We start from the raw sequence: 27,836 nt of genomic DNA, 5'->3' as shown, positions 1-27,836 counted from the left end.
AAACAACTTTATTCATCGAAAAACCAAAAATTCAAAAATATGAATTTATAATAAAATAAATTCCACTTAAATTCATAAACTACAAATAAAAACCGAAATATTTCTAAATTTAATTATAATTATTTTGGCGTTTTGAACATTTTTATCATTGATTTTTTTAAAGCAAAAGTATCTATCACAAAATGCGTAAGGCATAATAAAAGTTATGTTACTTTCTTAAATTTGCAAAATAGCAAAGAAATTAGAAAAAAAATCTTTGTGTATTTTTTTACCACCACTTTTCTTAAATTTAAAGCGTCCAATTTGATAACAAACGGAAAAGTAATCGTTTTTAAATCAATCGACAATCGAATGTAGAAATTAGCTTTTTGAAAATTAAAAATTTCTTCGCGATTTCAATAATTATTTTGATTCCCGAGATATTTAGGCAAAAGCTTTTAATAAAATTAGTTTTAGTTTTAGCCTTTATCTCATCAATAAATGCAAACTCAGAGCAATATTCTAGCAAAATTATATGCTTATTTTGAAAAGAAATATCAGCGAAAAGAGGTTAAATCTTGTTAACAATCTAAGTTATCTATGACAATCATCTTTATTTTCTTTAGTTTTATCCAGCTTTTAAAGCGAAAATGGCGTTCAAATGGTGAACGCCCGAAATGTCAAAATCACGCAGTGGTACCAACATTACGAAAAAAGTGTGCCATGCCATGACAGCCGCATTTTTTTTTATTGTGTGTGCTAATGCGCGATTTTGACATTTCGGACGTTCACCATTCGAACGCCATTTTCGCATAAAAAGCTGGATAGGGAATAAACATCTAGTTTTTATTTGAAAAGGACCTATAACAAAATTTTCAATTTTTGCTTTTTGGGTGCTTTTAGAACCGCCTTGAGTCAGGGGTATTCAAAAACACCCAAAAAGAAAAAAAAAAGAAAATTTTGTATATAGGACACAAAAAAAAGCTCCAGACTTGTTTTACAAAAAGGAAAATATAACACTTTCAAGTTTATCTCACCTGTCCTAGCATGCCATGATAGCCAACCGCAAAAGCCGCCAAAACTCACAGACAACGGGAGACAGTCGGTGGACAACCAAGACGAACAAAGTCACCAAGAGCAAAAGAACCCCCAGCCAAAAATAAGGTAAAAAGTAGTGAGAGACGTTTGTAGAAAAAATTAAACAGAGGTGAAAAATAAAACACAGGCCTGTGGTCGGGCCGCGGGTGATTAATTTTTTACAGGAGGAATGTGTTTGGATTGATTTATTTTTCGCAGCGATTTTTTTTTATAACGGTTATAAAACATTTCATAATCTTAACAACGTCTTTATTTTTTAGGTTTTGTTTTTTTCTTTTTTTCATTTTTTCTGTTTTTTCCTTCGTTTTCCTTCTCTCTCTCTCTTTCTCTTTCGCTTGCTCTCTTTCGCTATCTCTTGCTTTCTTTCTTGCTCCTTTGCATGTAGCGTATTTTCTTTTTTTATATTTTATATGTATTTTAATATTTTTTTTTGAAATTATTTCTTGGTTTGGTAATATAATAATAATAATTTATTTAATTTATTATTTAACTTGTGATTACACTATATTACTTCTCCGGTTTTACCTCTAATGCTTCCTCTTCCTCGTTTTTTTTTGTTGTGTTTGCTTCTTCTCTCTCATTTTGTTTTTCTTTTTTTCCCTTTTGGTTGTGAGTATGTCTGTGTCTTCGCAGTATCTGTTGTTGTTGTTGTTGTGTTTGTTTACACTGTGGTGCAACGCGCGATTTTTTTTTTCTATTCTCCGATTTAAAAAAAATCCTTCACGATCTCTTTTTTGCTTTGCTTTTTGTTTTGTTTGTGTGTAGACCATTTATTTCACTCTATTTTTTTGTCTGTTTTGCTTTGCTTTTTGTCTGTTTGTTTCCGAGATGACCAATAGTGGCGCGACGTTTCGGTTGTTGTGGTTTTGTTTTCCCTAAATTCTTTTGGTTACGTTTTGTAATTTTACTTTCCCACAATAAGCGTTCTTTTTTCTCGTCACACGTGAGCGTGTGTCGAGTATTTTTGTTTTGTTTTCTATTTTGCTGATGTCCATTTTGGGTTGTTTGCTTGCACCTCTTTTGTGTTGCGCCAAACGTCAAACGTCAAACGCGCTTCTCCTCGCGCTCTCTTTGTTTTGGTTTGGTTTTCAGCTTTAGCTACAATACTTCTCAGCTCACGACGGCGCGGTAGAGATCTAAATGTCTTTGGTTCAGTAAAGTTTGGTTTTCTCCTGCGTTCTCTCTCGCTCTCTCTTTTGCTCTGTTTGTCTATGGCATTAATTAGTTGGTTTCTTTGTTTTTCGTTAAGATTTTTTTTCTTTTTGGTTGCGTTTCGTAATATCATTAGTTTTTTTGTTTTGCTTTGATCGGTAGAATTGTTTTATTTTTTTTTTCTCTTTTCTGATAACATGCTGAATTAACCTGGAGGGATTTGAGACGAAAAGGCCAAGTGGACCGTGTATGTATGTATGTCTGTGTGTTAGTGTGTAGATGCTATTGTTCAAATATGGCGGCAATTTTTGCGGGGAGGGGAGCTTGTTTTGCTGGACATCAGGATCAGTGTGTGTGTGTAAGCCCGGTTTTGTTTGCAAACCAAATTTCCAACACCTTTTGTGCCCTTTTTTCCTTTTGCCACGTGGCGTTTCAGTCAGTTCGCGAGAGTGTAGTGAGTAGTGCGTGTAAATCTCAGTAGGCGGCGCGTGCGGGCGTTCTGTCTTATTGTCACTAACTTTCATTTGTTTGTTTTGTTTACTTTGCCGAATCAAAGTTTGAAGTTTGCTTTTACTTATTTTTTGACAGTTGGGACAGCTGGGCGCGAACACGTGGCGAAAGGAGGCACCGGAAAAGGGCAGAGGTTGCTTTGTTTTTGTTTGGTTTTTGCTTGTTTGTTTCTCGTTTCGGGAGAGGACGCGTTTGGTTTGCATTTTTTTTTTACTTCTTTTAAATCTTTTTGGTATCGTATAAAACTTGGAGATTCAGCCTTATAATATATTTGATCGATGTTTTTGCCTGGAAATGAGAGAAAATCATCAAAACTTCCGCAGCATGTTTTGTGTTTCAGTTGTTTCCCATAGATCAAAAGATAGAAAGGTTTTAATTTGAAGTAATTTTCTTTTTTTGTTAGATTATGAGTTTGTTTGCTATTGTCATTCTTGTTTTTTTTTATTTCCTCTACAATCCTTTGAAAGAGATATCAAAGTAAAAGAATTGTTTTCTTCATTTATTAATTCGATATGATGTTTTTGAAAAAAGAGTCACTTTCGTTGGAGAGAGCGCAAGAAGTTTTGTTTTGTTTGTTTTGAATAGTGTAAAAGGAAAATTTTTCTTTGTTATTTTTCACAGTGTATTTACACAAGCACGAGCGCGCTTCGCTTTTGCGTCGTGATTCTCTTTTTTTTACTTCGCAGAAAGCAGCAGGCCATGGGGTGAGAGAGAGGATGCGTGTGAGTGGGAGAGTGCGCGCGGGTGAGTGAATGTTGAGAGTGAGTGACCGTTAATGTTTTTTTTTTTCGAGAGCGCAACGCTCTCGTTTTTGATTGCGCGTCGCGCAAAATGAGTGTGGCGACGCACGCTGCGATCGATTTGTTTTTAAAGGTAAAAGTTTTGCGAATTTTTTAAAGTTTTTTCTTCTTCGTTCGGAAAGCCGATTTAAATTCACACTCGACTGCACCAAGAGAGGCTCGTGAAGTTTTCAAATTAATCACATTGGCTCGCTGCTTTCTTTGCAATCCTTTTTTTTTGTTTTAATTTTCGCAAAAAAAAAATCTTTTTCTCTTTGGCAACCTTCAACTATTTTTTGATTTTTCTTTACTTTTTCTATGTGGTGTTTTACGATATTCTTGTTTTTTTTTTTCTTCTAGTGGCTGAAAACTTTCTTCCATCCCGATTGGCGCGACGCAATTTCGCGATTTAAAAAAGCTTTTCTCTTCGACGTCTGCTGTTTGTGTGTGTGTGATTCAGTGACTGCCTTTTTCATGTGTGTGTGTGTGTGTGTGTGTGTGTGTGTGTGTGTGTGTTCTTTTTCTGCATTATTTTGTTTTATTTTAGAATTTAATATTATTGTGTTTTAACTAAACTGTCTTTAACTTATGTCACATTTAGCGGTATGACTATCTTTCTTTTTAATCTTATTTTTACTTTACTTCTTTTTTTTTATAAAAATGTATGGCAGGAGCAATATTTTTATATTATCTTGAATCTTTCGCAACCGTCTGTAATACTTTTTTCGATTTTTTTTAAATATATTTTATCAAAAGAAGTTAAACGTACCACCGTGTGTGTGTCTGTCTGTGTGTTTCATGTGAGTGAGTGGGTCTGTGAATGTTTGAGTTTATTCTTGAGAGAAAAACAAAAAAAAACGAAATTTGAACGAGCGTAAAACAAACCATCAAAGTAGACTGAGAAGTCAGAGACAGAACATGAATATGAGCTGGGTCGGTGAGGCTTCAAGCGCTCTCTCTCTCTCTCTCTCTCTCTCTCTCTCTCTCTCTCTCAAAATTGAGCGCCTACTGCCCATCAGCTGAGTCGCCGTGAGTGGATTTCGCTATAGGGAACTCATCTGATCGGCGTTGCGCCTTTTTTTCTGTGTATTAATAAATAACAAACTTTGGTCAAAATGTTGCCAACATGACAGAATCTTATGAACTTTGAAGTAAACACTTTTAACTTTACACAAACTGGCAGAAATTAAAAAAAAAGAAAAGTGTTAATTTTTACAAATATGTGAAATTTTTCAAGGACGGACGACATACTTTGGTCAAAATTTGGCTAACATGACAAAATCTTATGAACTTTGAAGTGCCGACTTTAATCTTTTAACTAAATTGCAGAAATTTTAAAAAGGAAAATTGTATATTGTTACAATTATTTGGAATTGTTTAAGGTTGAAAAGTCTGCTAACATGACAGAATCGTATGAACTTTGAACCTTTCAATCAAAATTGCAAAAATAAAAATGAAAAGTGTAAATTGTTACAAATATTAGGATTTTTTTAAATGTTGAAAAGTCTCAAACTATGTGATAATTCAATCTCTTATATTTTTTTGATTTATCTGATCGGAGTTGCACTTTTTTCTCTGTGAGCCCATTTTCCCTGGGGAAAAATTCAAAAATTTGGTAAAAAATTTACAGAATCTCATAAACTCAGAAGTTGCCAAAAATTTTAAGAAAAAAATTGACTTTTTTCAGGTCAGTGTGCTAAAAAAACGAGCAATGCGACGCCTCCTAGTAGCTGCGGATCGAACGACTCGCATGCTCATTTGAGTGAAAAGTGAGCGAAGAGAGGGAGAAAAACAAGAGAGACAACAAGCGCGCACGCGGACCTGTCAAACGATCAGTCTTGCGGTGAAGGCGTTTTGTTTTGGTTTTAGATGTTATCAAATTCTCCTCCCTCATGATTGAAATATCGAATTTCTCACAATATTTTCGGGTGAAACGTCACAAGTCAAAAATAAATTAATTTAGATGACAATTTAATGATGGCATTTTGTGATAATTCCATTTATTATGCCCACATTTTTTTAAAATAATTATATCTTTTAATGAAGGAATATTTTGTTAAGAGTAAATTCAACAATAATTGGATGAAATTTTTGGTTACAGGTGTTATTACAGAAACATTTCAGTACTGTTCAAGTGAAAATAGATTTTTTTTGTCGATTTTTATAAATAACAGTTACATTTTTCAACAGGTTTAATTTTTTTTCTCAGTTAAAAAAAAATCTGGGAAAAATCTCAAAATTGTCTACTTTTCAATAGATTTCATTTCCATAGAACTGAAAAAATCGCCACTGCATTCTGCGCCAACCACAGCGCAAAACGCGAGAATGAAGGAGAGAGCAAAACATCACCCATCATCGACGACAATGTGAGTGTGTGCGTGTCGGCAAGCTCCGTCGTAGTTGAGCTAACACTCAATAGATGGCTCTACATTTTGATTTTCTAGCCCCAGGCTACTTTGATGGTTTGTGAGTTTGCGTTTGCGCTTTTTAAATTAATTTCAGATTGATTTTTTTCAGTGTTTTTGTGTGATTTTCCAAGAGAATCGATTCGAAAGAAAAACAAAACCTTTTTGACAGATCACTTTTTTTGATTTGATTTCTTATTCTATAGGGCCAGCTATAGATGGACTGCTCTGGATTCGCTAATTGAGTGAGTAAGATTTAGCATTGTTTCGTCTGTTTTTTGCGTGAGTGTATTTAGCCTTTTTCCAACACAATTTAATCGACACATCGAGGAACTCAAATCGGAGAGCGTAAAATTGAGAAGTAATTCGTCGGACTAAAAATTAAATAACAATTAAACTAAACTTTTTTTTCTCAGTGTGTGTGTTGTTTGTGTGAGTGTCGCGAACGAAAAAGGTAAAAGCAAGATCGAACCACCGGGTTGCTTTGATGCAGCTGCTTCGCCGTGTTGGTGAGTGTGTCTGTGTGTGTGTGTTAAACTTCTTTTGCTGTTTACGCGCGTTGCAGTAGGCTCTGGAAGAGGATTTCTTTTCTTCTGCTATTTTTTCTTCTTCTTCTTCACATTTGTTCTAAAAAATACATAATTAACTATCACATTATATGATTTAATAAAACCGTTTTTACTATACAAATATTCTCTTAAAGAGAACAATATTATCTCAGCATGTTTTTTTTTCTCTTTTCTTTTTTGTTTATTTTTCAAATTTTGGAAAAAGCGGGTAAAAAACTTCTCATACGCCTGATTTTAATGTGTTTTTAATTTTCAATCAATTAATTACCTTTCATATAAAAAAATATATTCTTTTCTTAATGATTCTTTGGTATTATTTACTTCTTGTGTTAATAATTTTACATGTCTGCGCCGTTTTCTGTGTTCCTATTCCTTTTTATTTCATTTCTTTTCCTTCTTGGGGGTTGTTCTATGTACAATTCTTCTCCGTTCCTTACAATGTAACGTTGTTGTTCTCTGTTGTTTTTTTTTGCATTAATACTACAATAGCTCAGTATTGTTTCCTTGTTTTTTTGTTTTCATTTGTTTTTTTTTTTGTTTTGCTGTTCTGCTAAATACAAAAAATATCCCTACTGTCATCTTAATTTGCTTGTTTTTTTTTGTTTGTTTTCTACGCGTTTCCGGTTTATTTTTTTTCTTCAGTGTGTGTGAGTCTCTGCGTGTAAGTGAATGTTTGCTTGCAAAAAATAAGCGCGTTGATTTGGTTGAGTGTGGGCGGGCGAGTGTTTTTGTTTGTTTGTGTGTGTTTGAGAAAGTCTAATGCAAAGTTAGTTTGCTGCTTGCTTGCTCGGGGCGCGGTTTTCGTTTGGTTTTTAAAAAGGATAAGAATTTCGATTAGATTAATCTTGGTTTTTTTTCTTTTGGTTGTAACTTTACTAGAGGGGTTGTGTTCTTTGATTATTTTGTTTGTTTTTTTTTTTGGTTTTAAAGACGTTTGTGAGTGTTTTTTTTTGTTTTGTGAGTATTGTTTTTACTTGATTCGAACTAAAATCGCTACTTCTTTCTCTTACTTGCATTTTTTTGTTTCCTAATAGATTCGTGATGATTCGATCTTTGGCAGAATTACAATCCGTACTAGTTAGTAGTAGTATTTTTTTCTTTTGTTTTCTCCTTCTTTTTTAGGTAGAACCTTCGTTCTTTATAGTTAAAGCGTATGGATTTAGTAGGAAATTAAAGTTTTTTATTTTCTTATTTTTTTTGTTTCGCTTGCTTCCGTCCTTCGCGCGCGCGCGCACGCGCCTTAGTCTGAAGATGAACTAAATTTAATGCGAACATTTTCCTCAGTGTGTTGCGCTCCTGTCAACGAAACTGCCTTTTCCGCTGTGGTCTATTCTCTTTTGTTTCTCCTTTTTCTCGCGGTGACTAGATTAGAGTGCAGTTTTCTCCTTTTTCTTCGTATTTCTTTTTTGTTTTTTTTTGTTTGCTATAAAGATAATTTATACATTTTAGTCATAAGAATCTTGGTTTTCTTTTTGGATAATTTTACTTTAATAATTTAAATGTACCGTTTTTTTCTCGCGTTTCAACTGCTGCTGATGCTTTCTTGCTTAAGTTTGATTACTTTTCTTTGCTTGACGAATTAGGAAAGTAAGAGTTTGTGTGTGTGTTTGTGTAACCGATACCGGGAAAGTGTTTGGAAAATGATTAATCGCGCGCGTTTTTTTTTCAACAACTTGCATTCTACACGTTCGTTTTGCTTCATTTTAAATTTACTTTTTCATTACTAAAAAATTCTATTCATGGAAGATTCAAAAAAGCATTTTTTTCTTTATTATTTCTCTCTTTTAGCAGCTTTCGCGTAACTTTTCGCTATATTTGTGTGTTTTTACTTGTATCAGCACTTTTTTTTAATTCGCTTAATTTTTGGTTTTCGTCTAGTAAAGATTTTCAAAGGTTTTACAAACTGCTGTTTTGCTGCTGCGCGGCGCGTTTCTACTTCGGAACGAACGAACAAAAAAAAAAATTGTGGGAAAATTCCAAAAAACAATCGCGTGAAAAACGGGGGGAAAATCTGCTCTCTCTCAACTTTTTTTATTACTCTCATTTTTGCGCGCTTAAGGTTGTAATGATTTGTTAAGGACTATCTAATTTTGTTTTTTTCACATTTTTTTTGCCTGCGATTTTTTTAAATTTTTATTCTGCTGGAACTCTACGAGGTTGTTCACCCTTAAAGGTTAAGCGAAAAAATTAATACTTTCCTAACGCACGCGCTCCTTCTTCGCATTGTTCTCTCCTTCGCGTGCGCGCTTTTGTGAGTGTTCTTTGTGATTGTGTGAGTGAGTTTGATTGCATGATTTTGGGGGCGGGCGAGGCGTGGACGAAACAATTGTGTTTAAACCTTCCATTTTTTTCAGTGTTTGTTTGTTTGCAGTGTTTCAGTGCTGTTGCGCGCAAACAATTCGAAAACAAAATGGCTACCGGCGTGTGCTCGTTCTCGCGCGCTTGCTACGATCGCTAGTTCCAGCCGCGTGAGTGTCTGAGTGTGTGAGTGTCTGAGTTCCTGTTTTAGTGTGACTGTGTGTGTTTTTGTTTTAATCTCTATTTAGTATTTTCGCAATCATTGCTTTTTCATGTAATTGACATATTGAGTGTGTGAGTGTGTCTTAGTGTGTGTTGAGTGAGTGTCGGCGCGATGCGCGCAGAACAATAGGCGTGAGAGCGCGTGAGCGCTCGCGAGAGAGAGAGAGAGTTTCTTCGCGCTCGCGCGCGCGATCAAGAAATTTATTCAGTCTGTGGCTACTTGGATTGAGCCTGTGTGTGTTTGTGTGGAGGTTCGATAGCTTCTGGTTGGCCGATTTGATTGGTGGCCAATTTGGTTCGCGCGCGCGCGCTCGAGCGCGCTCTCTCGCGCGAGCACTCACTCGCACAGGTTGTGTGTGGAACGGTTGCGGGCGAGAAAGAAACGAAACTTTTTCTTTGAATTGAGATTGTGTGAGTGATTCTCTCACACAGAACGACGCCGAATGGGTTGATTTGTTTAGCTCTCTATTTACTAACTCATTCTTTCTCATTTCTTCGCACGATTTTTTTGTTTGTTTGTTTTGAATGTTCGTTATTTTTTTTTTTAATTTAAGTTTTGATATGCATAAAATAGTCTTAACTCTTACTTCCTCTGCGTGTGTGTGTGTGTGTGTTTGTTTTTCTTCTTTGCTCTTGCGTGGAACCAAAAATCGTGTCGCTCAGTGTGTTGTTGTTGGTGTGTGTTCTTTTTTACTGTGTACTTTCTATCCGAGAAAACAGATTTTGGCAAAAGTTCGGAAAACGGTAGAAGACGGAACTAAAGAAGAGGAATTGTTACGAAAGAAGAAGACAAAGCGCGTATAGTCTAAACGGCACAGACAACGGACATTCGGGAGGTTCGCGCAAGCGATCGGAGCGACATCTTATGGTGGGAGTTGAGAATGATAAAAGTTTGGCTACTCTCACCTAGATGGCGACATTCGATTTTAAGGGGAAAGAGGTATTATTGCTATTGTTCTCTCCCCACTTACACTTAAATTTTGGAGACTATTTTTTTTTCTTTGGAAAGTATGACCAAATTTAAAAAATTCCAACAATTGACCTAAAGATCATATTTGTTTGAAGGGACATTTCCTCAAAAATAATGTTGACTGACAAAAAAAAAAAAAAACTTAACAATAACTACTCTTGTTTGAGAGGATGAGAAACTCAAAAAAAAAATTTGTTTGAAGTCAGATTTGGAAACAGAATGGAAACTCACAAAATTGTCACGTGAAATGAATATACAAAGATTTGATAGAAAAAAAAAGAAAAAAAATTTAAGTCGGTTTTTCAATTTCGTATTTAAAAATTTTAAAAACTGCTCATATCCCAATAAATCTTAAAAATTTAGCAAAAAATAGACTTTTAACGGGTTAAAAAAACACGAAAACCAGTTAGTTGAAATCAAATAACGATAAATCTTTCTTAAACAAATACAATTGCTGATTTTCATAATTCTTGACTGAATTTACAAAATCCAAAATAGAAATTCAGTTCGAAAGTTTGAGCTTCACCAACTTAAAGCTAGATGGCGACACCTTCGGTTGAAAGAGAGATCATCTTGCTATTGTTCTGGCCGAGCTCTCGCGCGACGTTGCAACTTAGGAGTTTATTTCAAAAATTTCAAAAAACAGGTTGAAAAATATAAGAATCATTTGAAATATTTTTTTTTCAGCAAATTAAATTGCAATAAATTGTATAAATCTTGATTCAATTCGAGTCAAAAGATTGAGTTTCAGTTTGAAAAAATGTGCTTCGCCCACTCACAACCAGATGGCGACACCTCTCGTTGAAGGGAAAAGTGGTCACCTTGCTATTGTTCTCACCACGTTCGCACATGAAAAAAATATTGTGTAGTTCGATGTAAAAAAATCTATTAAAAAAATTTATCATATTTTGGAAAATTACATGATTGAGTGAAAACTAGTTTTATTCGATTGCGACAACCTAGATGGCGATAGCTCCCATGGAAGAGAAAAGCTCACTTGGCAGTTTTCCGAAAATTTTTCATGAAAACAGTGAAAAAAAGAGTGACCAACAATTTCAGTCAACTTTTTTTTTGAAAATTTGAATGATTATTGGAATTGTAAACTTTGATAAATTCCATTATTCATAACTAAATTTTGGTTAAAAGTTTGAGTGACAAGCCCACTCAAACCTAGATGGCGACACCGCCCACTTAAGGAAAGAGTTCTCTCCATGTTTTTATTTTCGTTTCCTCAAAGTTGAATTGCAAATTTAAAAAAAAATATGGTAAAAAAGAGGTTATATTCATCTTGAATAATTTAAATCTTAAACTGAGATAAGTTTCATATTTCTCGCAAAAAAAGAGTTTAAGCTTCGTTAGCTTTGACCACTCTCACCTAGATGGCGACACTTCTCATAGAAAGTAAAGCACGCCTGGCAGTTTCGCTTTGGATGAAGTTCCAAACATTTTGCATTAAAAAACATCGGAAAGTTATCCAAATTTGCAGAAAACATTCAAAATTTGTTAAAAATTGGAATGATCATTAGAAACGTTAATTTAAAAAAAATCCACAATTCAAAATGAAATTCAAGTTAAATGTTTGAGTTTCAAGCCCCTTTAGACCCAGATAGCGACACCAACCACTTAAGAGAAAACTGATCACCTTGCTATTGTTCTCTCCATGCGATCGCATTGCGGGTTTTATCCGATCATTTTGCTTACAAAAAATACCAATTTTTTCGTTGCATAAAAGTAACATTTAACAAATATGGAAATAAGAAAATAGTTTAAATTAAGGTTATATTTTTCTCAAATAACTTAAATTATAAAATTGGAAAAGTTTCACAATTCTTACAAAACATTTTAGTTTGAGCTCTATTTCCTCAAACCTAGATGGCGACACTTCTCATAAAAGAGAAAATCATGCTTGGCATTTCCGCTTTGGATAATATTCCAAACATTTTGCAGAAAAAAAAAACGAAGAGTAAAATTGAGAAAAAATATGTTTTGTTTTTCCTCAAACGTCGGAATTGTTGAGTTTGATAAACTCCATAATTCATAATTAAATTCAAGTTGAAAGTTTAAGCCCACTCAAACCAAGATGGCGACACCGCGACTCAAGAGAAAAGTGATGATCACCTTGCTATTGTTCTCGCTACGGTAGGTGGTTCTGTTTGGCAGTTGAACATTTTGGTTAAAAACGTGAAAAAATTATCACAGCTTTTTCGATGTTTGAAAAAAAAAAAAATGAAAAAAAAGGAAATAGCTAAAATTAAAAAACCTAGTTATACTTTCTTAAATAATTTAAATTGTTAAATTGAGAAAACCCAAAAATATCTCGAGCGATAAAATTGAGTTGGAGCTTCGCTCACCCACCCCTAGATGGCGACACCCCACTCTAAAGGGGAAAACTCGCCATTGTTCTCTTCCCACTCTCGTGGCACTCCCGCCCCGAACGTCCGTTCTCCGCGCAAACAAAAAAAAAATGCTACGAACCCAACTTAGTCATTCGGTTGCGATAAAGCGATTTGTGTGTTTTGGTTGTTTCGGTTCGACTTTGGTGTGAGTTGTGACGATCGTTTGGAAACCATACAGAGAGAGGCGTTCGGTTAGTGTCTAGTTTTTGGTTTTGTTGAAACGAAGCCATGTTGTATAGTATCTTTGGAAGATTTAAAGCTTTTGCGTTTTTTTTTGGTGAGTGAATGGAAAGAGGACGATAGAGATAATCCAACTACGAACGAACGAACGAGAGATGAAAATGTTTGTTTTGGTGTGAAATGTTTCGCGTTTTTGTTTTGTTTTGTTAAGTTGGTTTAATTGGTTAGAACTTCACTTGAGTTTTTTTTTTAAAGGGGAAAAAGACGAAAACGAGCGCTTAAGGATGCTGCATGCTGCTGATCGTTTAGAAGTATCATTAAGGAGAGCTTACGTTACTTTTTTTTCGATTTACAATTAATTTATAAAATTACTTCACTTTTTTGTCGGGGGCGGTTTGGTTTAAAAAAAAAATCTTAGTTTTTACATGCTGCTGCTGCTTCCTTTCAACCACACTGGGGGAAATTTAACTATATAAAACATTGTCGTTTTCTGTTTCTCTAACACTGGTTTGAATTTTCGCTATTTTTGTTTTTTCTTTTGCCTTAGATAATATTCATTAAATGTAAACAGCATCTCTATGTCTCAAGAAGATACTTGACTAGCGTTAGCGCATCACTTTGAGAAGGAAAAGGAAAAGAGTTTTCGTTACTTTTTTGTTGTTGTTTCAGTGTGTACATTTGTCTGAGTGTGTTGTGTGTATGTGTCAATCGGAGAAATTAGGAAGAAATTATGTCTGTTTTCTCGTGTTTTTTCTTCAACTTCCTTCTTTCTTTTGTTTAGTTTAGCTAACTAACGTGGGCTTTTTGCGACCTATTTTTAATTTTCTTTTCACGACACGTTTAATTCTTCGTCAATGAAGGGCAGTTTGTGATCTCTACTATTCTGTTATTTCTCTTTTTTAAATTTCTGATGGAGAAAAAGGGGAAATTAATCGCGCTTTTCATTAGCTCTCATTTTTTTCTGGTTGCTATTGTTCTCTATTGCAGCGTCCTAGCGACGCGATACGATTGCTGCTAGAATTGTTTTCTGTTTTTTTTTTGTTAGCGAGAGAGCGTATACAGTATAATTATCATTCCTCCCTCTCAACTTTGACTTCGGTCCAGCACGACCTAACTTTGGGTAGCGAAAAAAAAACTGGAACCGGAAAGAAATCGGGAAAGTCGCCTACGCAATATTTTCACCTTTTTTTAGGTTAGGTTTGAAACTCATTCCTCGCGTTTCTCTTTGTTTTGCTTTGTTTTCGCTAGTAGTCAGTGTTTTGAGTAGAATGAATGATTTCACCATTTTTTTTTGTTGACTAAAATAAAGCTAGTTTTTTGTTTTAGTTTGGTTTTGGTGACGCTGCTTTCTCTCTGGGATGGTTGGTTGGACTTTCTCCCCTGATAGTTAGTACAGCCAGTAGTAGTAGTAGTAGTGTGATGTCTGCTTGTCTGTGGTGGTGGTGCGCGCGATGACCTACGATGATGACGATAACGATGACGATGATCCAGTTGCAAGAGTACTTTCAGAGCTGTTTTTGTTGATGTTGTTGTTGTTGCTGTTGCAGTAGTAGTAGTTTTCATTGTTCTTCGATGTTTAACGATGCGTGTTGATTTTTTCCAGTGTGTGTTTATGTATAATTATGTGACAGCTTCACCTTGTTTCCCACCCTTTCACTTTCACCTTAACTCTTAAACGCGGGTTGCTTTGATGTTTTTGTTGTTGATTCTGCGGCAGGTTGACAGGTTTTCACACCTTTCCTCCTTCCTCTTTGTTTACTTTTGTTGTTCCTTGCTTGCCTTCTGTGTGGTAGTGTTGTGGTGCAGGTTGGGGGTTCCGCGGCGATTCCGATTCCGCCGGCCGCACCCCCTTCCGGATGTTCTCTCTCTATCTCTCTAGCTCTAAACTGCCCTCGGTGAAACTGGCAGCCAACGAATCAGTTCAGCTGGCCAAAATATAGCACGAAGAGTCCGTTTCACTGTGCGATGTGACGAGCGTTGAGCGGCGCGATGGAAAAGGGAGAAAAAAGAGAACGAGAACGAACGCCAAAAACACACGCGCGCGGAAAGAGAAAAAGAGAAGCAAAAAGAGAGAAGAAAAAACGGGATGATGAGCGGTTTGGGCAAAATTTGAGCTTGCAGGATGGTTTTTTTGGAACATGGAGGAAAGAACGGGACAGTTTTGGGAAGAGTTTTTATTAGTATCTTATTTTGAAAGTGTTTTTTTTTTCTTCGTTGGTTTTAGTTGGTGTTTGCGGTGGTAGTTGAAAAGAATTGTTTAGCTATTTTATAGCACATTAATGTCTAAATTCCTTTTTCTTAGAATAAATCCATGTAAAGGTTTGGTTTTTCGAATGATTCCATAAGGTTTTCTAGCCAGAAATTTTCCAACACATTAAAAGAATACATGGCAGCTGCGGATTTGTTTGTATCAGATTTGCTATCTCTTTCTAGTAAAAGTTTTTTTTTTCATGCGCCTTCTAGCTGGGTTTTTTGTTAACTTGCCGCCCGATATGTCAGCCAACATATTTTGCAGGGACAGTGACAGCTCGAGCTCGATCATTGTTTGCATCAGGACACTGTGACGAGGATTTCGTTATATTTGAGTTAAATAATATTTTTTTTCACTGGGCCTCTTTTCGGCCGAAAATGAACTTGTTTTTTCAAGTATCGGTACAAACCAATTTGAGTAGATTTTTTTTTAATTCTCTTCAAAATCAGATTAGTATAATATATTATTGATTTGGTAACATTATTGAAAACATGGAGCATTCAAGATAAAGTTATAGAAATTAGGAGGACCAACTATTTTAAATTTTGATGAAAATTACTTAAGGAAGCAACTTTTTTACATAATTTCAATCGTTTCCGAATGATATTTGAATTTTAATGATCTGGCAACACTGAACAGTGGTCCAGAACGCAAAATTGAGTGGATATCCCAAGGGTATTTTTCTTCAAACTCGAAATATCTTCATTTGAAAATGCCTAATTTTCAAGGAAAAACTGAATGGGACCACCCTAACGAAATTCGAAAATTGTTCAACTATTTTTCCATATAATTAAGATCGCAAAAGATTCAGAATTAGCAGATTCAGACTCTCAAAATTGAGCAAAAGTGTCAAAAAACCGATTTAGAAGAAACCATATAAACCTAAAATATTACCAAAAACCGATATTTCAATATTATTCGTTTTATTTAAAAGATTTTACCTTGGATTCTACACTGACTAGCATCCATCTCTTACTTAAAAATTTGAAAAAAAATATAGTTTTTTTTTATTTTCTAATTTTAAAAACATACGAAACCCGCACATAATTTTGCAAAAAAAAATTACAACATTTGATTTTTTTTATATTTCTAAACTTTCTGAATAAACTGTATATTATTTTGACGCGAAAATTTAAGTATAGACGACACTCAACATTTGAGTTTTGATACAAAATCCATTTTTTAACATTTTTGAACTTTTGAAAATACCAGTTTTGTATTTTGAAACACTCATCTTTACATATTTTGCAATATGGCACATGAGGCGAATTTCTCAATTAATCATTAAAACTTTTGAGTTTTTTTTGTTTTAAATTACTTTTTTTAAAACATTGTATTTTATCATAAAATACGTAAATTTTAAAATTTTGTCTTATAGGTGCCAAACAACATGATATTTTGAATGGATTTTACAAAATGATAGGTAATTTTTTTTCGGATTTTCGGAAAAAAAAATCGTATGTTAACACTAAATTCTAAAATAAAAAATGGGTGCCAAACGACGCGAAATTTTGAATAATGTTTTCTTAAACATTCGATTAATTATTTTTAATTTTTATAAACATTAAAATACTAACATTTTCATAATTGTCAAAAGATGATTAATTTTGGTTTGGTTTTTAACAACATTTTATCTTTAATTTTGTTATTACATTCTGTTATTTAAATACTTTTTTTTATATTTTGCAAAATCGGTAAAAAAGTATACATTGGATATAAAATCCATTTTTTTTAAATAAAAATAGTGTACTCTTGAGTCCTAAAATTTTCATATTTCAAAATATGAGTGCCAAAATACGCGAAATTTTGAATGATTTTTTAAGTTTATTTTATGATTTTTTTTTCAAAAACGTGGTATTTTTATGTACTCAAATTACAGGTGTCTAAAGACGATAAATTTGAAATGGAATTATTATCAACATTGGAGTTTTTAGATATAAAATCTATATTTTTTTAAATAAAGTTTTTTAAAATACTAAAGTTTTTACAAATTTTGCAATACGACGCACCAAATTTTGAATGACTTAAACCTTGAGCTTTTTGATTTAAATGATTATTATTATTATTATTGAAAATAAGTTATTTTACTTTTAAATACTCCAATTCTTATAATTAGGCTTATGGGCGTCAAACGACATGAAATTTGAATGGGGTTTCAACATTATTAGAGTATTTTGATGAAAAATCCTGTTTTTTTTTTAAATACTGTTTTAATAATTTTTGTTTTTTTTATTTTGAAATATGGGTCCTGAACGACGCAAAACTTTGAAGGAGTTTTTTTTACAACATTCGAGTATTTTAATTTAAAATACAACTATTCTTGAAAACACCGTATTTAAGGTTAAAATACTCCAATTTTCATATTTATCACTATGGGGTTGATAGGTTTTTTTTTGCAACATTAGAGTATTTTGATATAAAATCCTATTTATTTTGAAAATACTGCTTTTTGGACATACACCTGTTCTGAAGGAGGTATTAGACTATATCAAACATACAAACCCGCGCTTTTTGACAGTTTGACAGTTAGCCTACATTTGTTTGCAGAAACGTCAGTCTGCAAATTTTTCAAACATTGCCAGGTGCGTGTTTGTTTGTTTGTCATAGTCTAATACCTCCTTAACGTGAAAACTTCTATCATTGCCATGATTTTTCGTTCAAAGATATAAATTTTGCGTCACTTTCAATATTTTGACAAAATTCCTTCAACAAGTTGTTTAGAATAGTTCCCTACACATGCTGATTCCTTTTGGTAACGATTATCCCATTTCTTGTAAAGTCATGGAAATCGTCATTCATCAATGATTGCCAAGTAGTACGTCAATGACTGTGCCACAAAATTATATAAATTTTGAAGCACAATTGATTTAGATCAAAAATTCCTTCAGTGGCTTCAAGAAGGCAACAACTGGCACACGCTGATTCCTTTTGGTGCTGAAATTCGTAAAATTGAATTTAATACAGCATATTTTATAGAGATGATCAATTTTCTTCGAAAATGATCAACGGCTTCACCTTAAGACATTGAAACACGTTAAGTTTTTATAGTTGAAAAATTGGAAAATTTAAAAGAATGAAATTATCAGGAAAAAGTTAAAGAAATAGAAGGAATTGGAGAAAATTTCTGTAAAGTTGAGTCTATTAAATAATTTAAAATGTAAGATAAAAAAATACCATTTTGATTTTTTATTAATTTAAAAAGGTCATCTCAAGTTTAAGCTAAAACAGTTCTTTTCAACTACCACCCCATTGTTGTACTGTCTTTTCAAGGGGAAACTTTTCCTCCTGTTCTGTTTATGATCCAAGCTGATGTCCTGCAGATGTAATACACATATTTCTGTCCACGTCGTCATGTTATGCAATTGAAAGTTTTTCCCAGTTGATTCCCCAGAAGAAGTTCTAGTTACCATTCGTCAAATACCGCGCGAGAGAGATGCTAAAAGAGTGTGAGTCAACCATTTTTTTTCTGGGAAGGGGAAATTTTCTCACTTGGTGGAGAATATATAGAATACACAATACATGTTAAGAGAATTAAGTTATTTAGTTTTTCGATAGAGGGGGAGAACTCAAACTTAGAGAAAATGGGGGGAATTGGGGAGGTAAAATCGTCTGCGCAACAACTTACTAGAGAAGCATTTCTTAAGGGGGTATTAGAATACGGTATAAAGCGGGATTTTTTAAATACTTGTCGACTGAACGATACTGGGCTTGAGTAATAATAACGAGTAATTTAAAAACAAAAACAAGAAAACAATAGTAACAAAACTGAACGTCAAACTGGTGAGTTTTGTAACGTGGAGTGCACAATATTATTTGCTTGATTGCATAATATAGATATTTCTTACTGCAGAGCTTTCAATCAAAAAATTTGCGGCCTAAATTTGCGCTTGTCGGTCGGTCGGTTAACCTCCAAATTTGTGCGAACATTTTTGTTTTTGTTTTTGTTATTTGAGCGCGCAACTGAAAACGAAACTAAAAATCTCGTGGCGTGGCGTGGGAGGGACAATCCGTAAATTCCGAAAACGGAGGTCGGGGAGCGATAAGTCCAAATTGGGCAAAACTACTTTTTTTAAACTACAGAGTTGTCTTTCGCTAGCTGCTTGGAGTTCGCTAGGTTCGTTCTCAAACTATAGATCAACGAGTTTTTTTTTTCAAAGGTGAGGCGGTGTACTGTACTGTGGTGTGGGGTGAAGCGTTTTTTTCTTAATAATTCGTTTGGATTATTTATATATACTTTTTTTTTTTGGTGTTGTGAGGGTGCTTATTGGAATGAAGGAGCAATGCAGTACTGGTTTGAACGCGCGCTGGCCAAGCCTACTTTGATAGTAAAATTTCGATTTAATAGAGCTGTCAAATGGTTAGTTCGCAAACTGGCCACCGCGCGTCGCCACCGTGTGAGACAACTATAAAGGAGGAAATCAAGAAGATAAACTAGCAGAAATAATCATACCCAGTAGTCAGACATCGGTTTCGATACTAACGGCTAATGCGCTATTGTGGCGTTGCTGCAGATTATTATTCGCTCCAGCACCGACGCCGGCGCCGCCGCCACCCCCGACGACGCCTCCACCACCTCCTCCTCCTCCTCCAATAATCCCACCCCCACCACCACCTCCGCCGCCATTCGACGGCTGTTTACAGCAGTTTTGTTGCTGCTGCTGCAATTGTTGTTTATCGGTAAGATGCGTTCCTAAAAATGGAACCATACGATTTTGTTCACCTAGTAGGCCGGGCGTTGTCTCGACGCCGTCCTCCAGGTCCATCATGTCGGACGACGACTCGGACAACGAGTTGTTTTTCTTTAGATGTTGACCTGTTGGGCGATGAAGAAGAAAACAATTAGAATGACGAAAAGTAATTATGTGATTTTTTTTTAAATACACATTAAAAATATCGAATTTATCGCAAACAATTAAAAGTCATCATACTATTTCTAGAGTTTTGATTTCTGATCGTTATGGTGCTGTACATTTTTTTATAGTGTCCTACGCCGTATTAACCCTTCCCGCTAAGTGTAAAATTGAGATTTTTTTACGTTTTTCTTGATACCTAGGTTTACAGAATTTTTCACGATTTCGCGTCGAATTCTAGAAATTTGGGTCACCCCGTGAAATTACGCGAAATTTGATAGTGTCTCTAAACAAAACACAAAATCTTGCAATTTTTTTTTTCGGTAAAATTTTTGTTTTTGTAAAATTTTACAATTTTTGAAAAATGATTGCAAAACAACTGAACTAGTGTAAAACGCATTTTAAAACACTTTTTTTATTAAAATGTTGAGACTATGGCTTATTTGAATCGTTATTAAAATTGTTTTTTTTTTGCAAGTTGAATTCCCAAAATACTATTTTTTTAAATTTTGATTTTTTTTTATAAAGAAATATTCTTGAGCCATAGTGTAAGAAGGTTCCAAATCTGGTTTAGGAAATAAGAATTTTTGAAAAATAGTGTTTTATTGAAAATATTCAAAATTCTGAAAAGTCTTAACCCCAATCCTAAAGCTTTGCCAAAGACACCAAATCGATCAGAAAACCCTCAGAAAAATTTCATACAAATTTCTCTCCGGAACTTTGAATATCGGGCAATTAGTTTCTGAGATACAGCCTTACAAAGAATTTGAATGATGAACATATTTTTTTTTAAGTGTCACTTAATTAGTCTGTAATTTTCATCGGACGCTGGTTCAAAAACTATTGGTTCAATGTTAAAAAAATAAACTTTTGTGAAACTTTCTTTCTTTTTTTTTAGATTTTTTTCAGAATGTCCATATAAAAATAATTTTCCTAGTTTCATAGTTAAGATTAAATTATTTAAAAAATTAAAAAAAATAATTGAAAAGATTTTTTTCCGAGGTATTGTCACATTTTTTTTTTATTTTTTTTAATATCACAAAAGTGTTACTGTAATTTCTAAATGTATAACAAAAGGTCGAAAGACAAAAGGTCAATAATTTTAAATTGAACATAAAGCACGTCACTTATTTAACTAATCAGCGAATCATACCTATGCCGGATAAAAAATCTTGTGGTTTTTATGAAAAAAAATATTTTGATAATTTATTGTTTATTCGTCAAGCTTATGTAGACTACTTAAAATTTTCTTACATACTAGATATTATTTCTATTTTGTGAGAATTTGTAAAAAATATGTTTGATTCAGACATCGTTTACCTTTTTTTTCAAAGAACTTCATTTGTTTTAAAGAATGAAAAATCTTACAAAAATATTATTAAGGCAAAAATAAACAATCAAATCGACCGAAATGACCAAATCGACAAAAATGACCAAATCGGTCAAAATGCCCAAAATGACCAAATCGGTTAAAATGACCAAATCGACTAAAATGATAAAATCGACCGAAATGACAAAATTTGTCAAAATGCCCAAAAGGCCCAAATCGGTCAAAATAGCCAAATCGACCAAATTAACCAAATCGGTCAAAATTACCAAATTGATCAAAATAACCAAATTGGTTAAAATGACCAAATCGACCAAAATGACCAAATCGGTCAAAAGGACCAAATCGGTCAAAATGACCAAATCGGTCAAAATGACCAAATTGGTCAAAATGACCAAAATGGCTAAAACGACCAAATCGGTCAAAATGACCAAATCGACTAAAATGACCAAATCGACTAAAATGACCAAATCGGTCAAAATATCCAAAATGTCCAAATCGGTTAAAATTACCAAATCGACTAAAATGATCAAATCGACCGAAATGACCAAATTGGTCAAAATGACCAAAATGACCAAATCGGTCAAAATAGCCAAATTAACCAAATTGGTCAAAATTACCAAATCAGTCAAAATGGTCAAATCGACTTAAATGATCAAATCGGTTAAAATGACCAAGTTGGTCAAAATAGCCAAATCGACCAAAATGACCAAATCGGTCAAAATGACCAAATTGGTCAAAAAGACCAAATCGGTCAAAATATCCAAAATGTCCAAATCGGTTAAAATCACCAAATCGACTAAAATGATCAAATAGGCCGAAATGACCAAATTGGTCAAAATTACCAAATCGGTCAAAATGGTCAAAACGACCAAAATGACCAAATCGGTTAAAATGACCAAGTTGGTCAAAATAGCCAAATCGACCAAAATGACCAAATCGGTCAAAATTACCAAATCGGCCAAAATGACCAAATTGGTCAAAATGTCCAAATCGGTCAAAATGGCCAAATCGACCAAAATGACCAAATCGACCAAATCGGTCAAAATGACCAAATTGGTCAAAATCGCCAAATCGACCAAAATGACCAAATCGGTCAAAAGGACCAAATCGGTCAATATTACCATTACGAGTTTTAATGCTAAATGTTGACATTTTTGTTAAACTTTTAGAATTTCTTTGCAGAGATTTGAAATTTTCAAATCAAGCTGAACATTTCAAAAAGTTTTTATCACTTTTTTATGACATTTGAAATAGCACCTTGATGTTGCCTTTTCTAGATTGGTTGATTAATGATCCCCTTGTCATTTTTCGGCCAGCTGAATCAGCGAGCAACCGCTAACTGGACTCTGTTCTCAGTCCAGTTACCGAACATGTACTGTTTAGTAACCCATAATATACATATGTCAAGCAAAACCATGAAAATAGGCCAATGTGGATTTGTAAACAAGGAGTGTATCCTGCTCACTCCTGATGCAAACATCCACTGACGTGAGCGGGATACACTCTTTGTTTGTTTTTTATTTACATCCGTCCAATTACATGTTTTGTTTGATATTTAGGTCCGAGAGGAAAATGTACACGGACTAAGAGTAAAAAGGTACAGTGAACAAGATGAGAGAACTTCTGACAGGAAAGTTCTATCTGCTAATTTGACGATGTAAATTTGAAATCTCATTGAAATGATGGTATTTAGAGTATATTAAATTCGGTAAAAAAAAAACTAGAGCGAAAAAAAAATAGATCTTACCCAAAGTGCCGGGAAGATACGGACAGCTCGTGACGTGGTTGAAGTTCTGACTCTGCATCTCCTCCTGGTCCGTCTCGCGATGGTAGAAGTAGTTGAAGTTGCTGACGATGACCGGCACCGGAAGGGCAATCGTGAGCACACCGGCAATCGCGCACAGCGACCCGACAATCTTGCCCCACACGCCGACCGGCCTGAACAAAGTCGTAGAGGAAACGGAGGAACAAGAACAGGTTTGTTAGCAAAGTAGGCTCTTGAGCAGAACGAAAAGAAGAAAAACCAAAAGAAGTCGAATGGCAGTAGGCTGCGAGATCCCCGTCCCCCGGGAGGGAGGGAGGGGGTCGAGCGCCCTATTCATTCTAAAGTGATCTAAATGTGTGTACTTGAGCGAGTGAGAGTGAGAAAGAGAGAGAGAGTGGGGGCGAGAGCGAGAGTGTGAGTGTGAGCGAGCGAAAGAAAGATGGATGACTTTTGTTCGACACGCGTCGAGTTGGGGAAAAAGTGAAGAGGGATGGAAAAGTGGGAGGGGGGGGGGGTGTTGTAAAGTGTGTGTAAGTGTGATTTACCGGGCGTGGGAGGGTGACATTACATGCAATTTACGACAGTTTCATCCATACAAACAGACAGAGAGAGAGAGAGGGCGTGCAAGAGTGAGGGGAGGAGGTGCACTTTGGAATTGACGGAAAGTGAGCATGCGAGACAGAGAAATCGAGAGAGAAAATGTACAATTGGGGAGGCAAAAAGGAACATTGATTTTCACTCGAAAGCTACATTCACGAGCAAACAAAGCAGGCTTTGGGTAAAAAAAAAACTTATAATGAACACAAACTGAAGTTTTCAACGGAAGAAAAAACAAAACAAAGCAGGCCAAGGGTTTCGGCGCAGCCGGGTTGACATTCAATCAAAGTAACGGAACAATTTGGGGGAAAGGGGGTGAAAAAGGTTGGATGATTTGACAACTGAGGGCTAGTTAGGGTGGTACCAATTGTTTGCGAATGTTAGCGCGTAAAAATTTCCTAATTAAATGTTAAATTTTTAAAGAGCGTAAAAATGCCAATTGCGTTAAAAACGAAAAATTTCTCAATTTTGTTGCAATTTCAGCGAAAATTTTGCATGCAGCTTATTTTTTATGTTGAGGATTTCCAATCAATTTTTTGATTATTCAACTCAAAATTAAAAGTCGAAGCAGTGCGATTTTTTTTGAAAAAGTTCGAGTTATAGAAAAAATACCCTAAAAATACAGAGGTGTACAGTGTGAAAAGAGACAGAGAGGTAGGAGGGAGAAAACGGAGGGGCTTCAAAAGTGTCGAGAATGAGATTGACCATTGATATTAGTGTGAGTGGTTAATCGGCCTACTTTGATCGATAAAGAGAAAACGGAAAAAACACACGCGCACACACTGAGATGAGGACGACTGCATTGTTATTCGTTGTCACTGGTGACAACACTGGCGCTTGTTTTTTTTTTGTATTTCTGTGAAATGGGCTACTTTGATCGGCTAGTACTACTAGAGATGAAAACTACTACAGTTTGAGTTGGTGTGAGTGTGTTTGTATGTATGTTTTGTTTTGGCTTGGCTTGGAGTCAGTACAAAAGGGGGTGAGAAGAGGTGGGAAATGACACGTGTCGTATGTTTATGCTTTTGTAAAAAAGGTTTGCCGGCTGGTGTAATTTTACAAAATATTCAAAACAATCTAAAATTTTATTTATCCTTTTGAAATGTTTGTTTTGAACTATCTAAAAAGGAGAACATCCGAATATGGATTACAAAAATTAAAGCGGCCAGCCCTACTGCGTTGTGTTTACCGCAGAGAGCATTCTGCGAATGGATCACATTTCTCAGATTCTGCATGGAAAGAAGGATGCGTGGACATTTTGTGTCATTTTAATTGTTCTAAGGTGAAACAAAAATAATACAATTTTGTAAATTTACACCAAACCACAATTTTAAACTTATATCGACTACACTTGGCAGACAACAATTTCGCGCAAGTGTGCGTAATTTTCTATTCTAAACGCTGCTACGAGCAACCAGGTGGAGTGAGCAAAACGAGAGAGATAGTCTAATGGAGGGAGAGTGAAATGTAAAGCTAGTAAATTCGAATTATAACATGACATGAAAAAAATGCGTTGAAAATTTGACAGAAATGGCAAAATTTGGCGAAGGTGACTTGATGCAGAATGAAAAAACAAAAAAAAAAAAAAAAACAATGAAATTTAAAAACAGGTGAAAACGGTGTTGAAAGGCGTATTTTTCTTGAACGAGAAGGGTTCTATTGTTTTTGTTTTGGTAGAGGTGAAAAGGTGAACGGAAAAAAATAGAAAACGTACGTCATGTCACCATATCCGACAGTAGTCATGGTAACCACAGCCCACCAAAATGCATCTGGTATGGACTTGAAGAATGAATTTTCGCTCCCTGCTTCCGCAAAATAAACAGCCGATGAGAAGAGCACAACGCCTAAAAAGCATCGGAGAGAGAAGAAAGAAAGAAAGAAAAGGAAGCGACCGTTACTCAAACGTGTGTGTGTGTGAGAGAGAGATTCCGAGACGTTGACGTTTCGCAACAAAATAAAAAACACAGAAAAAAATCTTTTCTTCGTAAATCTTTGATTTCCCTAAACAACTCTTGTCCAAGCGTTTTGTTTTCAGTCTTTCCGAGAGTTTTCTTCTTCTTCTTTAACTTCCTTCAACCCACAACACACTCACACTGTAGCAGCGAAAACGAAAAAAAAATCAAGAACAGAAAAAAATCGTATCTCTTTTTTAATACATTCTATTACAGAGGTTCGGAAATGTGTGTCACCCTAACGTTTCAAACCCACCGTGCGCACCGCGTGCCAAACCAAGAGGATCAAAGTAGGCGTGGCGGCGGCGGCGACGAAAAAAAATGACACCCAACCCTAACACGTTCGCGCATGGTTTGACAGTTTGCGGCGCCATCTTTGTTGTTTTGGTTGTTGCGCCACCAGCAGATACCGGAAGAATGAGAGAGAGAGGCAGAGAGAGAAAGGTGGGGAGAGAGGGCAAATAATAGGGTCGACAGAATTGAAATTATTTTTAAAGCACACAACAGGATTTTTTTTTGAGGGAGGTAGAACAAAAATGGAAACGGAAATTTTGAAAAATCAGGAAAAATCATCAAACAATAATCCGATTACGAACGGGACAACGGAACACACAACACCAATTTTGCTGTCCAGGTGACAGCTGTCAGTTTGTTAAGTTTAGTTTTGTTTATTTATTAGATTTTTTTTATGGAAAAGGTAGAACAAACAAAACTTAACAAAACATCCAAATAGCGGGTTTGTAGTACGAACGACCATTTACTATACAGGGGGGGTTGCATTTTTTGTTTGTTTGTTTCATAATTTTGTACAAACGTCAAATGTACAACATAGGGGAGGGACACCAACAGTTGAATCCACTGATTTAAGCATAGGTGACAAACGATTTGAGCAAATTTTCTTAAATTTTATTAAATTTATTTTTAATTTGAAAAACTAGAATAAATATTTAAAAAAATCGCCACTTAAACTTAAAAGTGGCAACTGCTGAGCGGATTCGGTTGGGAGAGGAATTGTCAAGGAGAGAGAGAGGAAACGAAAGTAGGCTGTGAAGGTGTGACAATGAAGAGTCATGGAGAAACCATTCCAAACAGACACACACACATTCGGAGACAACACGTGACGTGGCAGAGAACGGCAGAAGAATCTTTTTGTTTTTTTTTCTTTTTTTATTTTTAGTTGGTTGCAACTGCAGTGACAGGGGCATACAAAGAAAACATCGATTGTTTTGGTTGGTCAAATAGTTTAGAAAATATGTATTCACAGAATTGAGTAAATTACACACTGGAAAACAAGAGCGAGAGAAAATGTAAAGAAAGACGGACAGTGAGAGAGTGAGAAAGAGAAAGAAAGAGAGAGAGAGAGAGTACACAATATGTTTTGATTCGACACCAACACCAAGAGAAGAGAGGGGGAGAGAGGTAACATGTGTACGTGTGTGTGTTTGTGTGCGTGAAATTTGCTCCAGTTGGAACGGATTTGTTCCAACTAGCGAGCGTGTACTGTTGTTTGTTGTTGTTTTTTTTCTAGGTTAGGTGGATAACTGTCAAATCGATGGTTGATGCGATTGTTTTGTTATCCTCTAACTTAGAAACTTTCTTGAGGGGAAATACATGTTGTACGAGTATTATTTGAAGAGGTAGGGAAAGGTGCTCGTTTCTTCAGTGTAATTGTTGTTGTGTTTGTGTTTGGCTGTGTGTACCTCATGTCGCCGTATCCAACCGTGGTCATGGTAACGACGGCCCACCAAAAGGCGTCCGGAATCGACTTGAAATAGGACATTTCCGCGCCAGCCTCCGCAAAGTAGACGGCCGATGAGAACAGAACGACACCTTTTCGAAAAACACACACACAAGAGATTTTTGATTTTTTGATATAATTTTGTTGGTATGGGTAGGAAAATAAACTAAAAAAGAACAAAATAAATTTTCAAACTGTCAAAAAACAGCATTCTGCAGTGGAAAATCGATTCCCGCCTACTTTGACCCACGCGCAGAACCAAGCTGGCACGCCATAGCTTCGATCCGCATCGAAAACAAAACAAAAAAAAAAAACACTGAAAAAATCCACTCCACCTCTTCATGCGGTTCGCAAAACGACACAAGTCTCAGGCAGCAGTAAATCCCGCGCACGCAAACGGCGCGGCATTCCTCCGTTGGAACAAGTTTCCCTAGGTTGATTTATGACGGGTGGGATCCGAAGAAAACATTACGAACAAAACAAACAAAACCAATAAAAACCAGGACCGCACGAAATAAAAGTGTCCCAGGGCATGAAAGTAAGGTGGGGGGAAGTTCTGGAAAATGGAGAGGGGGAAAAGGACCGAAAACAAAAGAGCAAAGTTGTGTTTATCCGCTCCAAAAACCGATCGTATATATAGAATGTATTAAAAAGATAAGACATATACTTTGTTCGTTTAATCGGTTGGAAAAATTCTCGGAAGCCCAGTAAATTTCGGTTTTCGCTACGTTTCCGCAACTTGGAACACTCGTAACAATTACCGCTGCACTAAATATAAGGTCTTGAAGAAGTTGT

The 27,836-nt window shown here is 35.3% G+C and overlaps 1 protein-coding gene across 7 annotated transcripts in view; it reads right to left on the bottom strand.

The window, feature by feature from the left end:
* Nucleotides 1–1,227: 1,227 nt before the first annotated feature.
* The window catches only part of LOC120415071 (potassium voltage-gated channel protein Shaker), a 241,240-nt gene continuing 214,631 nt past the window's right edge, over nt 1,228–27,836 (bottom strand). For 2 of the 7 annotated variants that reach the window (XM_039576465.2, XM_039576469.2), the window contains 4 exons: nt 27,004–27,133; nt 22,737–22,927; nt 19,260–19,622; nt 1,228–14,516 (listed from right to left, as the gene is read on the bottom strand). In XM_039576465.2, the coding sequence (XP_039432399.1) occupies nt 19,267–19,622; nt 22,737–22,927; nt 27,004–27,133 (677 nt within the window). In that variant the 3' untranslated portion in view covers nt 1,228–14,516; nt 19,260–19,266. Of the gene's footprint in view, nt 14,517–19,259; nt 19,623–22,736; nt 22,928–25,065; nt 25,196–27,003; nt 27,134–27,836 lie in introns of those variants that run through there. The other 5 variants (XM_039576468.2, XM_039576470.2, XM_039576471.2 and 2 more) reach the window with 3 other exon arrangements.

This window comes from Culex pipiens, chromosome 1 (assembly GCF_016801865.2).
Source record: "Culex pipiens pallens isolate TS chromosome 1, TS_CPP_V2, whole genome shotgun sequence".
Classification (NCBI taxonomy): Eukaryota; Metazoa; Arthropoda; class Insecta; order Diptera; family Culicidae; genus Culex; species Culex pipiens.
The sequence above is the reverse complement of the archived record's forward strand: the minus strand, read 5'-3'. Positions and strand labels throughout refer to the sequence as shown.